This window comes from Streptopelia decaocto, assembly GCF_964273445.1.
Source record: "Streptopelia decaocto genome assembly, chromosome: 1".
NCBI classification, from domain to species: Eukaryota; Metazoa; Chordata; class Aves; order Columbiformes; family Columbidae; genus Streptopelia; species Streptopelia decaocto.
The window spans coordinates 21,966,981-21,980,049 of NC_138663.1; the positions used below are offsets into that span (position 1 = coordinate 21,966,981).

The 13,069-nt window shown below is 40.0% G+C and overlaps 1 protein-coding gene across 2 annotated transcripts in view; it reads right to left on the minus strand.

The window, feature by feature from the left end:
- Positions 1–13,069, minus strand: part of MAPK12 (mitogen-activated protein kinase 12) — a 40,094-nt gene that overhangs the window by 5,981 nt on the left and 21,044 nt on the right. For both annotated transcript variants that reach the window (XR_014185208.1, XM_082063451.1), the window contains exons 5-9: positions 10,359–10,388; positions 9,053–9,100; positions 3,331–3,445; positions 2,516–2,587; positions 329–408 (exon numbers count right to left, since the gene is read on the minus strand). Coding sequence is in view for 1 of the 2 variants with exons in the window: in XM_082063451.1 (XP_081919577.1) it covers positions 329–408; positions 2,516–2,587; positions 3,331–3,445; positions 9,053–9,100; positions 10,359–10,388 (345 nt within the window). In the remaining variant the exon portion in view is untranslated. The remainder of the gene's footprint in view (positions 1–328; positions 409–2,515; positions 2,588–3,330; positions 3,446–9,052; positions 9,101–10,358; positions 10,389–13,069) is intronic.

The following is a 13,069-nucleotide window of genomic DNA, read 5'->3' on the forward strand; positions in this document are numbered from 1 at the left end:
CTGCAGAACAAGTGGGTTCTCTGAATAGGTTGATGTTTTCAGTACATTTCTGATAAAGATAGTAATGCATCAGCTCAGCTGTTTACATGGTACATACTGGAAACTTTGAAGTATTTAAATATATAGATTGTTCAAGTGTCCTGATCATTTTCTGTGCACTCTTAATATCCAGTAGCTATTCTGGGTGTGCAAAGCATTTCAAGGCAGAGATGTACCCTCAGGGGGCATTTCAGTAGTCAATATATATTATCTCAGCCAGTATAGGAACCGAGCATAGCTTAAGTCAGATTAAGACATGTGAAACCAACTGCCGAAGCAGAATACTCACATCTTGACTCTGCAGTTTTTGAACAAAATCTTGAGTTGGTGTACCCGTTATTTTCATGATTTCTGTGAGTTGGTCCAGATCTGAACACCAGAAATAAGGAACAAAATCTTTCACCATAAAACTAAACACCTTGCAAAAATTGTGAGTTTCTTCACTATTGGAGAATAAAGCAAAAATCACAATGCAAGGACTGAACAGAAGATATAAAAGATGAGATGAAAGTTCTCTGTTTTTCTTGCAAAATGCAAGGACACTGAAAGCACCTGAAATAAAATGTCCTGTAACTTGGGAACACATAATTGAATAATCTGCAAACTGCTCTAGTATCATCAGGTAGCCTCTATATTTTGGGTCAAAATCAGTCCAAAAGTATTGGAGTATCTGAACAATCAACACATATTGCCTGGTGTATGCAATACTTAGGTGACACAGGCAGGAAAAGTCACAGGGAACATCAAGTGGTACAACAAACAAGACAAAAATCAGAGAAACCAGTCTTTGTTAGTTCTTCTCCACAATGAGAAACTTCAAGGATAGATATTAATCTCTCTGCTCCTCACTTCCCACTTGCTGAGCTCAAATTCCAGATGCTGAGATGTTGAAGACACTGGGGGTCAGGCATTGGAATGCCTCCTAGTAGTTAATATTTTGAGTTGCATGTCCCTTCTGTGTCCTAAACCAGCACAGATTAACCACTGACAGTATTAGCTGTTTCAAAGAAGAAACACGAGATTCACAGGAGGTTAATCCTGCAGGGAACAGTTTGATGACTCGTTGCTGCTCTGGTAAGAGCAGCAGATAAGAAGCTAGAAGCCTGATTAGTGTCTGGCACACCAGGATTCCATCAGCCCCAGCAGAAAAGGGCAATGTTGGGTAATGCTGACAAAATAAAGAAATAAATAAAATCCCATAACAAGCTTGCAGGATAACCTGTTCATAACACTAAAACAAAAATTCCTTGTTCACCTACCTACAGCTGAACCCATGGCTGCATTTCCCTGGCAACAGGTAATACTGATTCACACACTCAAGGGCCAGCCAGGACTGTTATGTGAGGGCAATTTCCTTCAGTACACAGGATGCAGAACTTCAGCCAATAGTTTTGAAATCTCCAAAACCCAGTACGACTAAAATACTAACATTTCCACTCACATTTACAGCGTAAATTATGACTCATTCATTTCCTCATTTATGTACCTTAAAGCTCAAGCATTAGTTTAGAAACACCGTGTTAGTCAACAGCTGTTCTTTGGCAGGCATTTTACTATTTTCTCGTTAAGAACTAATGTGTACTTAAAATCTGCACAGCTGAAATAATTTGATGTATTCTACTTTTCCACAGCCCAAATAATTTATTTGGTGAATGCCATCTTCCTTTTCTACATTTTTGCTCACAAAACAACAATAAGATGATCCATGCAATGAAGTCCTATTCTTACATGTAAGTACTTAAATACAAGCATAACTAAAAATAAATAATTGTGATGCTGTTATTCTGTAAACAAATATTTGCAGATAGGCAATTTGTTGACTGGAACTCCACAAGGGAAAAGCAGTGTAAAAAGATTAGGCTGAGCTGTCAAACATACAAAGCTGGAAACCAAAAACAAGTAAAAAATTCTTGTTGTCTTCTATTAATACTGTCGTCTATTAACTATCACAACTACTACTGCAAATAAAGTATCACTTGAGGTTGAATTATGGCTTAGTCTTAACTGTTTTCTTAATTCCTCAGCAAGGAAATGATAGCATTAGGTGTTTTCTGTAAATATAAAACATTTTACTAGGTGTTATTTACATAACATTTTTTGGTAAAAGTCTCAAAAAGCATGAAATGGACTTGCATGTGCACATAAGTCCATATACTACAGCAGAATCTGTGCGTGTTCTGGAGTTATGGAATCTATTAATAAAAAAATTAAAATATGCCTTTTCTATCATCACAGAACCTTTTACCTGATGATTTGAGATGTGATTCAAAGATCACCTATCTTCCTCCACCGAAAAAAATTTAGTAATACAAGTTTTAATTTGCAGATGTGCAAAAGTGGCACAGATATCAAATAACTGCTTAACAAGAAAGGTGCAACACATTTTACTATTCATTTCAATTTATGATCACTAGTTTTTGAACAGACCTACTGTATCACATAAGAACCTTAGTGTCATAAATTCACTGAAGGATACGATCATTGCCTTTGAACAGAGGCCTTCCGGTTATCATCTCAGCCATTATACAGCCCACAGACCAGATGTCAACTGAAAAAAAGACCAATAGTCACATTAAATTGCTGAATACTTGTCCATTTAAATGTACATAAAGTTTAATTTAAAACATATTTTAAGGAAGTGTAAAATTTACCTTTATAGCCTGTTACAAAATAAATTAGTGCCTTGACAAGTATAAGGAACAGCACAGCTATAACCGCAAGCCTTTCTAACTAGCAAACTGGAGATAATCTGATAATATGCAGAATCAGTTTCTCAGTAACAGGCAGATGCATGTGGGAAGTAAATTTTCAGCGCTTTCAAAACCTCCCATAGTTATCCCAATGTTACTTGATTTCCATCCTCCTGCCTTTTCCCCGCTGTCTGTCCCAGTTACAAGCAGCACATCTTTGCAGGAAGATGACAGCGCAGAACACAAGAACATAGAGCAGACTGTCACATCTGTATGCATTTATATCACTTTGTTCCAACCACCTTGGCACTTTGTTACTCTCAGAAAATACACAAAAAAGCCCTCATACTCACAACCACCAAATGATTACCTCCAATTTATCTATAAGGAAGTTTTACATAACTGTATTGTCATTTCCACCTCAAATTTCTTGCTCCACCAAATGATTACCTCCAATTTATCTATAAGGAAGTTTTACATAACTGTATTGCCATTTCCACCTCAAATTTCTTGCTCACTTCGGAAACAAGGACTTGATTATGTATTGCCTGATTCAGTGAACATTTCAGCTCCATTACGACTTTTCTGAAGAGACGCTGACCTGTTTGCGTATAATGCATCCAGTTCAGTATGACCTCTGGGGCTCTGTACCACCTTGTAACCACATAACCAGTCATCTCACTGTCTGTGTGCCTCGCCAATCCAAAGTCCAGAATCTGTAGTGGAAGCAGAAAGAACATCCTGATCACATAGCTAGTTATTTACCTCATACAGGCTTTACAAATGTGGAAAATAAAAGAATTGGAGCATTTTGCAGAGATTCGCTTATTTTTTCCCATTGAAGACAGAAGTAGGAAGGAGCTTTAAATTTTTTTTCTCATGTTAGATATTTCTATAGCAACACTAAAAAGCTGTAAAACCAGTAAAGAAAATGATAAATTCTCAGATTTTTAATTAAAAAGATACACATCCCATTCAATGCAAAAAATTCCCTGGCCATGGAATGAGTATTGTAGCTTGTTACAGCTAAAAGAACAGCACCATTCTTACGTGGTATTCATTGCTCTCACATCCCAGATCGCACAATTATTCAAGAGTGCGTTCCAACAACATTCAAGTATCTTTAAGAGTTTTCATACAAGGGAAAGCTTCCTCTAGGTCACACTGAAAATACACAACAAGAGTAGGGAATTATGATTATTTAGCCCCACTGAGTTTTTCCAGACCTGCTGTGTCAAACTATAGAACTCTGTAAGAAATACAAGGTCAGTGCAATTTTTTTTGAAGGATTATGCACAATTTAGCTTATTTCTAAGACTCTCATACATTTATCTTTAGATATAGCAATGTGTACAGCAGCAAGATTAACAATGAATGTTATGACCTTTTGACAACTTGTACAGAATCGGCCCACTCACATGGACCATCAAAAGATGGTGCCAAAAGACGTGGCCAACAGCGAGGAAATTCCGCTCCTGGAATGACAGTTCAGAGTTTATTGAGGAGCTCATGCTTCTAACAAGAAGTAGGTGTCTCATGTAACTAAAATCTATTCAAGATAAATCATCATCATCCACAGATACTTGAATATGTAGCTTTGCATGAACAGCCACTAGTTTCTGTGTGTGTCGGGTTTCACACATATTGACAGGGCAGAAGTTTTTACTAGGAGCCCCTCTGCATTATTACACCAGGAGTGATGTTTTTGTAATGCTCTCTGTAATTAAACATTTTAAAATATTTTAGGAGCTCTATCATTCCCTGACACCAGCAGAAAGGAAAATTATATTTTCATTCATAGGTCAAGAGTACAAAGTGTTATCACTTATCTTTATTCCACATCTTCCCCATAACTGCTAATTATAATGCCTACCAGTTTAAAAACAGGAATAGCATGCAAAGGAAGAGATTTTTATTCTTAGCAACAAAATACAATTAATTATAGTTGAAGCTACCCCTCAGAAATTGGGGTACTTAACATTTACTGGACTTAGAGTATTTGCAGTAACAAAATATGCTTTTATACACAGCTTTCAAATTCATTCCACATATACAACACATATTATGTCTTCCCAGTAACACAGGAGGTGGGGTGGAAAAAAAGGAAGTTTAATGTAACAGGTCATAAGCCAAATATGGTACCATCTATTCCAATACAGCTTTTTAGACCTTTTCCATACTAAGGTTTGTGACACTTGGGAGTTGGATACAGCTAAAATATAATTTGGGTGTGTATTTATGGAAAGCAGAAAACAACAGGGAGAATTTTTGTGCCTTATGTATTAACTTCAGGATTTTTATTAACATATTTATTAACATATTCATTAAGTTCAGGAACAAGCATATCCTGTTAGCACTTAGTATTAACATGGTACCACTTCAACAACAAACTTGACATGAAACTATTATTCTCATACTCCCACCTTCAACTTTTCAGCTTGAACTTCCAAAGCAATTCCCAGAGCACATTTTAAAATCCTTTTTGTAATGCAGGAATTATGAAATAGAGACCACATTTCCCTAAGCTCCTCAAGGATAAGCTCCCTTTCCACTCAGCAAACTTAATCTTCCTAACTTGCTTCAATAACTGTAACAAAAATAACTTAGAGACCACAGAAAGGGCAGTGGTTTCCCCTCAGGCACCCTTCACTATCACATTTCTGATTCCTGTGTAACAGTTGAGAGCATCAAACAAGGTGGCCAGAAAGCTCATTGTGAAAAGTAAAACTGATTGCTTATTAATTAATTACCAATTCAAAGAACTGTTCCAACTTGCCTACAGCCTCACCGCTGCTGGAGCTGATGCAAGGGAAGATGCTGAGTGCACAGACACGGGGGAAAGAGGGTTTGGGTGATCCCTGGCTGCCTGGTCCTGCACCCAATAAACTGACTTTGAAGGTGCCACCTCCAAGCAGGGTCACATTTGCCCATCGCACCCAAACGCAGGCACACAGGCAGGGGAAGCCAGTTCAACCTCCTCTGGTGTAAGAGAGGTCCCAGTTACATCCTCACCTTGGTGTTTTTATGCATCCTTCTCAACTTACTACAGTTTGCTTTCTGTTTATAGACCAGAGTTGCCTTTTGACAACCAGGATTTCCTAACTGCAAAGGTGTGCTTTTCTTCTGCATATGTTATCAGAGCTTATTGTACAACCAGCGACAGCATCATTTCACTCTGAGAGTCAAGAAAAAAAAAAACACCCTAAAGCTTAATGCCACATTTTCTCCTTTCCATTGTGAAAAATTGTGCTCTGATATAGAATTATTTGCCTCAGAGTTTATCTAAAAGCTTAAAAGTCTCCAAGGTAACAGAAAAATAAGTTGTGTTAAATAAGGAGATACAGTGATTGTATCATGCAAAGATGTCTTAGACCTGGGCTGCATCTCAAAATGTAATTGCACAGCTGGGGGGGTGGGGAAAAGAAACAAGTACAACTGCATTGGCTATATTCTCTTCTCTTCCCCATCTCACTCACTGTTTGGCCACCCACAAAGCAGGAGGAGACAATGATTTTTGTGTCAGATAGGGAAATTCTAAAATGACAGGACCCTGAACATTCAGGTCAGTCGCCAAAGAGCAAAAAATTGTATTACAACAACTACACACAAGTATGTAGTTTGTATGTTATATGCTAAAAATCATCCTTGCAGTGTTGCATCAACTTATATTTAATTAAGGGAGTGCTTCACATCCTATGGTCTCGTTCTGTATCTTCCCGCTTGTAGAGTTTTTATATTTATTCAAAGCTGGAATTCCAACATAACTGAGCTTCTCCCACAAAGTCTTATATCTCTTTTAGGGAAGAAACCTTGGTCATAAAATCCAAATGTACTTACATATCAGGACACAAAAGCCCCTATTCAAATTTACTATTGTTTTGTAAGGATGTATAGGCCAGTCATGACTCTAGCACAGCACAGAAGATGTAGCTTGATTTTGTAATTAACTGAAAAACCCTCACTAGCCTTTCCAACCACTAGAGCTAAGAGAAGGCAGGTGAAAAAAAACCCCAAACTTCTAAAAACTGATAAAAAATTAAAATACAATAACAGAATTAACTGGGGACTCGAAGCAGTCTGGGGCTACTACCTCTGCACTCGAGAGAATTAACTATATTCCTAAAATAAGCAGTATTGAGTACTACATAATTCTACTTCGTAATAAATAATGGGCTTTTTTATAAAAAAGCCATTCTACACAAACAAATAGATGAGTTTTTGCTAGGTCAGGGTACATTGCATTATTATTTCTGAAGTACTAATATTATCCACTCTAACAGGCTTTGGAAGATTTCCAATACGTGTAAGGAACTGCAGTCAGAACTGGCCAGATTCAGTATTTCAGTCCAATGATTTAGAAGGAGGCTCGAAGTGACAAACGTGCGTATGGGAATATAGCAGAAGATTCGGTGAGGAGGTTGGTTAAATGTAAATACCCTGAAGTGACTTGCACTTGTCTGTAGAAAAAGCACATACATCACACTAATTGTTTTACTGACCTTATGTGCTTGATGAGTAGAATCTCTAAGTTAGATAACATAGGCCTGTGAGAAACTCTGGGCACCTTATCACTATGTCTGAGATTCCTGCTTTGTTGTGAGAAGGAGCAGGAGGCTGCGCCTGCCTGAAGCCTTGAAATACAGGTGAGCTCAGCAGGCCCAGTGATCTTCCAGCAGGGCCGAACTGACCAGCGCCTGCGTCCCCGCTTGTGTCACCTCTGCCTGGGAGCTTAGGTGTGACCTCGGAGATCCCCTGGTAGAGAGGTAACCAAAATAAAACTTGCTCTTTGCAGTACATTTGTGTGCCTCTGGCTCTTCTTGCGATGTGCCTGCGTATGTGTACACATGTGCAGGAGAAGAATGACCCCTCAGATGGACTCTACCGAGAACATTTCCAAGGAAGTGGCAACATCTACACTTCAAGACAGGTAACTTTCCACGATGGGTGCTACAGCCCTGCTTCCCAGGGGTGCATGCCAGCTAAGTCCAGTTCCCACCCTGGCAAGGGGTGTAGGTGAGCACCACCCTCCTGCCCATCTCTGGCGGGCAGCCCCCATGGGTGGGATGAAGGAGTCAGGGTACACACCAACACCTGCCCCACTGCAGAGAAACAGCGACCAGGTAATACAAAAAATGTCATCAAGTTCTCCTGTCTTGCAGAGTAGTGGCAGGAACTGCTAATAGCTGAACTACAGGAGGCTGAATTAGGAATTGTCTCCCTTTAATGTATTTTTTTTTACCTCACTCCTTCAATTAAGAGCAAAAATGAAGAAGAACTGATATATTCCTGCTATGAAGTAATCTGTAGTCTACATGCAATTGATGCTACTGTTAGTTGTAACAGTGCAGAAGAATCACTTTCAAAGAAATAAGAAGTTCTCGTTCGTGGTGAGCAGTATGTGATGTCTCTCATGCCCCTCTGAAGTGAATAAAACATATCATAAAACCAGTTCTCCATTACAGTTCATATTGGACTGTAACCATGACATGATTTTTTTCTTTAAAACTATTTTTAGCTGAGTGCCTGCATACAAATATACCAGTATTCATTGCAACATACACACCACACAGGAAAAGGGTGAGTGTTACTGTCACACACGTGCACTCGGTGTGGGCACACACCTGTGGCACAGACTGCTCCACCAACAAAAAACCCACAGGAACAGTTTCAGTTCTTACATTGCTCCTCACCCAGCTGGAGGGACCCACATCAGCAACTGCTGTAGTGGTGCCATGAACATAACAACCTCCTCACCAGAAATCCTCCCTTATATCTTGGAGTCAACTCCCATCTCCACCCTGGTAGCACTGGGCACCAGCTCCCCAGAGCATCCTGTCTGCCTGGACATTTTCAGCTGGGACATCCTGGGCAATGTTTCCAGCTGGAGGTGCAGCCACTTCTTGTGCTTGGCTCTAGAACAATCTCAGGAATTAAACATCGCCTCTGCCATTCATATGAAATACACATTTATGTCAGCTGAGGACATACAAATAGGAGGTGAACTGACACTCACTATTCAGGGCTTTATTCCTCAAATAAATATTTAATTAATCTTGCGGCGACTGCAGTAAGACAAATGGTAAAATACTTATAAGGAGCAGCCTCTTGTAATTTTTTTCAAGGCTGTTACCACTGCTCATCTGGATCCTCTTCCCTTTCATATTCCTGTCTTCTCCTATTTCTCCCTGACTCCTCAGAGCCTGCGGGCTGCAAGCCTGGCCCAGCGCGGAAACCAGCCAGCACCTCTGCAGATGTTGCACTGGTTGTCTTCTGTGGTGTGTTTCTAATATATCTGACTGTTTTTCCAAATACACGTATCCTACCTTCAATTCACAGTCTTCATTTACTGCCAAGTTTCCAGGCTTTAGATCCTGTAATCAGATTTGAAATAGCTGTTATTTATTTATTTTCCAGCAAGTACTATAAAACACAGTTTCTTTCTTTCATTTAGGTTTAATGGTTTTCATACAACTACTTAGAACAGCAACAAGTAAAACGATGTCATCAATCTAAATTAGAAAATGAAACATACCAAATAACAGAAACAGACACAAACTTGAGTATGTTTGGCTTTTTTTCCAGTATGCTTTCCCTCCGGATAAATCAACTTTTTTTTCTGCTACAAGTCAGGAAAATATTTGTCGGTGAAGGAACTCACTCATCTTACTGTTACTGGGATTTGGACATAAATTTGTAGCATTTAATACACCACAAAGTTAAGGATTCATGTATACTGAGATGGAGTAAAATAAATTTCCTTCACTATTTTTGGACTGTACACAATGCATGTCTAAATGTACTTTCAAAAAGGTTCCATATCCTGATAGACCTAGAAGGAGCACCGAAGGAATCAAAGAAGATTTTACTTAAAAGCTTCTGCTCCTTTCTGTGGGAAAATCAATTTCCTAATGAAGTCAACTGAATGAAGAATGCAACATGAAAAAATAAAATTCCCTTAAGCCTCTTTAGCTGTTGTAGGGACTTCTAATGTTCTTTAAAAGTTGTACTTCTAAGTTTAGCAGCAAAAGGAAGAGTACTGGAAATGACTAAGAAGATTTTGCAATGTCAGTGACTCTCAGACATTCACAGTTATAAAGAGAAAAAAAAGTGGACTTTAGACACAGTAGGGATTCAAAAAGAATCAGATGCTTAATTTATCTCAGAAAAAAAAAAATGAGGCTTTCAAGGCTCTAAAATTTGGGACTATTACTTCAGTTTCTATGTTTTCATTCCCCCTGCCCCCAACTTTGAACATTAACATGATGTTTAAACAACATTTAAACATTGTTTTTGAAAGTTTCATCCTAATTTAAAAAAAAAAAAAAGCCAGAAAAAAACCTTTTATCCATCTCAATTTAGACACTATTTGCTCTTGTGGGGATTCAAAACTCAACTTCACAAAGTAATTTAAGAAATCCAAATCTAAGTTGTATTTAGTGCACCTTGAGTTCCCAACTTACACTGATGTAGCCATACCACCTTTTGTTCCTATTGAACAAGAACCAAAATGCATCATCAAACGCTACAGACACTATAAACAGAATTTCAGGCATATTTATGAGAATGCTTATACACAAACACCACTCACATTATCAAAATATAAGCATCTTTTATATTGTTTCAACTTACCCTGTGAATTATGCCTGATGAGTGAATATACTGTAAAAAGAGAATGTATTTTTTAGTTAATGAGGTCACGACTTTAAGAAGTTGCCTAGGGCAGGGGAGGAAGTAATTTTTCATAGTGCTAAATTAATCTGGAATAAGAAAATATTTATTGCACAGAAGATATTTTTTCATTATGTTTTTAATGTTCAGATAATAAACTAGCATTTTGCCCTTTCCCTCCCCCAATAATGAGAAACCAGCAAATCAGTTTGAGTACTGCAACAGATCATACAGTTTTTTCTAATTCTTCCCATACATAAAAACCTGTTTCCAGTTATTTTTTGGCACTGCTAGATTATATATATATATATATATATATATGCATATATGCATATATGCATAAAAATAAATCCTGCTATTTTATGTATCAGAAATGCTCTCTTGCAATAGACGTCTCTGGTGTGCCATCGTAGTTTAGATTCATATGCTCCAGCAGCACAGAGTTTTAAGACATCATTTAAGACCAGGATGAAGCCAGTCCAAGTCTTAGCTGAGAATTCTCGCTACAGTTATTGCTGCTTCAGTATTTCCTCAACCTAACATGGAGAGGTCACGTTACAACATCTTTTACCTGAACATTTTCATCACCCTTCCAGTGACCTATTTAAGGGCTCTCAGAAGTCAAACCAACTGGACACCTAGGACTAGTTCTTTTGGGAAGACACCTGACTGAATGCAGACATCTGCACCTGTGACTGTGACCAGATGCTCGCCGTTGAGGTAGAGAGTTCCTCTCACCAGCTGAGTGATGACCTACAAGAGACTATTTTTCATCAGGGACAACAAATGGAGCCTCTAGTAACTGGTTCAGACATAGGCACCCCCTTTGAAATGCAGAAAGTTGTCCTGAAGTGAGGACATGCTTTCCAAGAGCAGCCTGGGATGTGCTAGTACTGTTCGCTTCAGGTGTGGGGATCTGACCTGAAAACCCCCAGACCATACAACTGATGGCAGCTCATCCTACTGACACTAAGCAACATGAAAACAATAAAGCCTTTTTAAAAAGTCCCCAGAAGAGACCTGGGCAGGCTGGGGAGTTGGGCGGGGAAAAATTTAATGAAATATAACAAGGGCAAGTGTAGAGTCTTGCATTTGCGCAGGAACAACCCCAGGTTCCAGTATAAGTTGGGGAACGACCTGTTGGAGAGCAGTGTAAGGGAAAGGGACCTGGGCGTCCTGGTGGGCAGCAGGATGACCATGAGCCAGCTCTGTGCCCTTGTGGCCAGGAAGGCCAATGGCATCCTGGGGTGTATTAGAAGCGGGGTGGTTAGTAGGTCAAGAGAGGTTCTCCTTCCCCTCTACTCTGCCCTGGTGAGACCACATCTGGAATATTGTGTCCAGTTCTGGGCCCCTCAGTTCAAGAAGGACAGGGAACTGCTGGAGAGAGTCCAGCGTAGGGCAACAAAGATGATTACGGGAGTGGAGCATCTCCCTTATGAGGAAAGGCTGAGGGAGATGGGGCTCTTTAGATTGGAGAAGAGGCGACTGAGGGGTGACCTCATTAATGTTTATAAATATGTAAAAGGTGAGTGTCACGAGGATGGAGCCAGGCTCTTCTCGGTGAAAACCAATGGTATGACAAGGGGTAATGGATGCAAACTGGAACACAAGAGGTTCCACTTAAATTTGAGAAAAACTTCTTCTCAGTGAGGGTAACAGAACACTGGAACAGGCTGCCCAGCGAGGTTGTGGAGTCTCTTACTGTGGAGACATTCAAAACCAGCTTGGACACATTCCTGTGTAGCCTCATCTAAGTGTTCCTGCTTCAGTGGGGGGATTGGACTAGATGATCTTTTGAGGCCCTTTCCAACCCCTAACACTCTGTGATTCTGTGAAAAGATGGATGAGAGGCAAATCCCACCAGCTTCACATGGAGAGTTTTCGTTTTATTCCATGCTGAAGAACAGGACAATAACTGGGAAAGGAGTTACTGGGAACCCGCGGTCAGAGCCAGGAAAGACTCAGCAGGGACAGCTGGCATGGCATCAGAGGTGCACAGAAGCACTGGACTTTGCAGGACAACTGTCAACCAGCCATAGCCCCAGCAACCATTGCCTTCTTCCCCAGCAGCCACCAACATAAGCAATTAACCTTTTAAATGCAACAGTCCCTCTGCAAAGGGACCCTCACTGTGCACCTGATGAGGGGACCAGGGAAAAGCAAAGCTACAGATCAAAGCCAGCTTCTTCAGACAGATCCAACATGCATTTCAGACTTCAGTTTCTGAACTTAAACAAGTCCCATACAACCTAAGCAGCACAAGATGTGAATTTAAGGCACCAAGTTTTTAAAGCAGTGACTGAACAAAAATAAAACCTCTGACATTTACTTTTTCCTCTCTTACACCTGACACAGCGCTCGAGGTGCAGCCTCCCAGGTTCAGAAAACAAGAGTGGGGGGGGGAAATAAATTTAAAAAATCACTTCCCTTAATCCTGTGCCTACAACTTTAGCAGTCCAACCCAGATCGTGGTCAGGCTCTGCTGCCCCATGGGTGCACTGTCGACTGCCATGCCCAAGTCCATGTGGGTCTTGGCATTTGCAGCAGACCAGTTCCTGCTGAGTATTACTCGCAGATTAGGCAAGGTCTAACATCACCCATAGGAAATGCCAAAACGCTTCACAGGATTTCCTGGGGCAGACACAAGGGGCTGAGGGTGCAGCGCTGTTCCC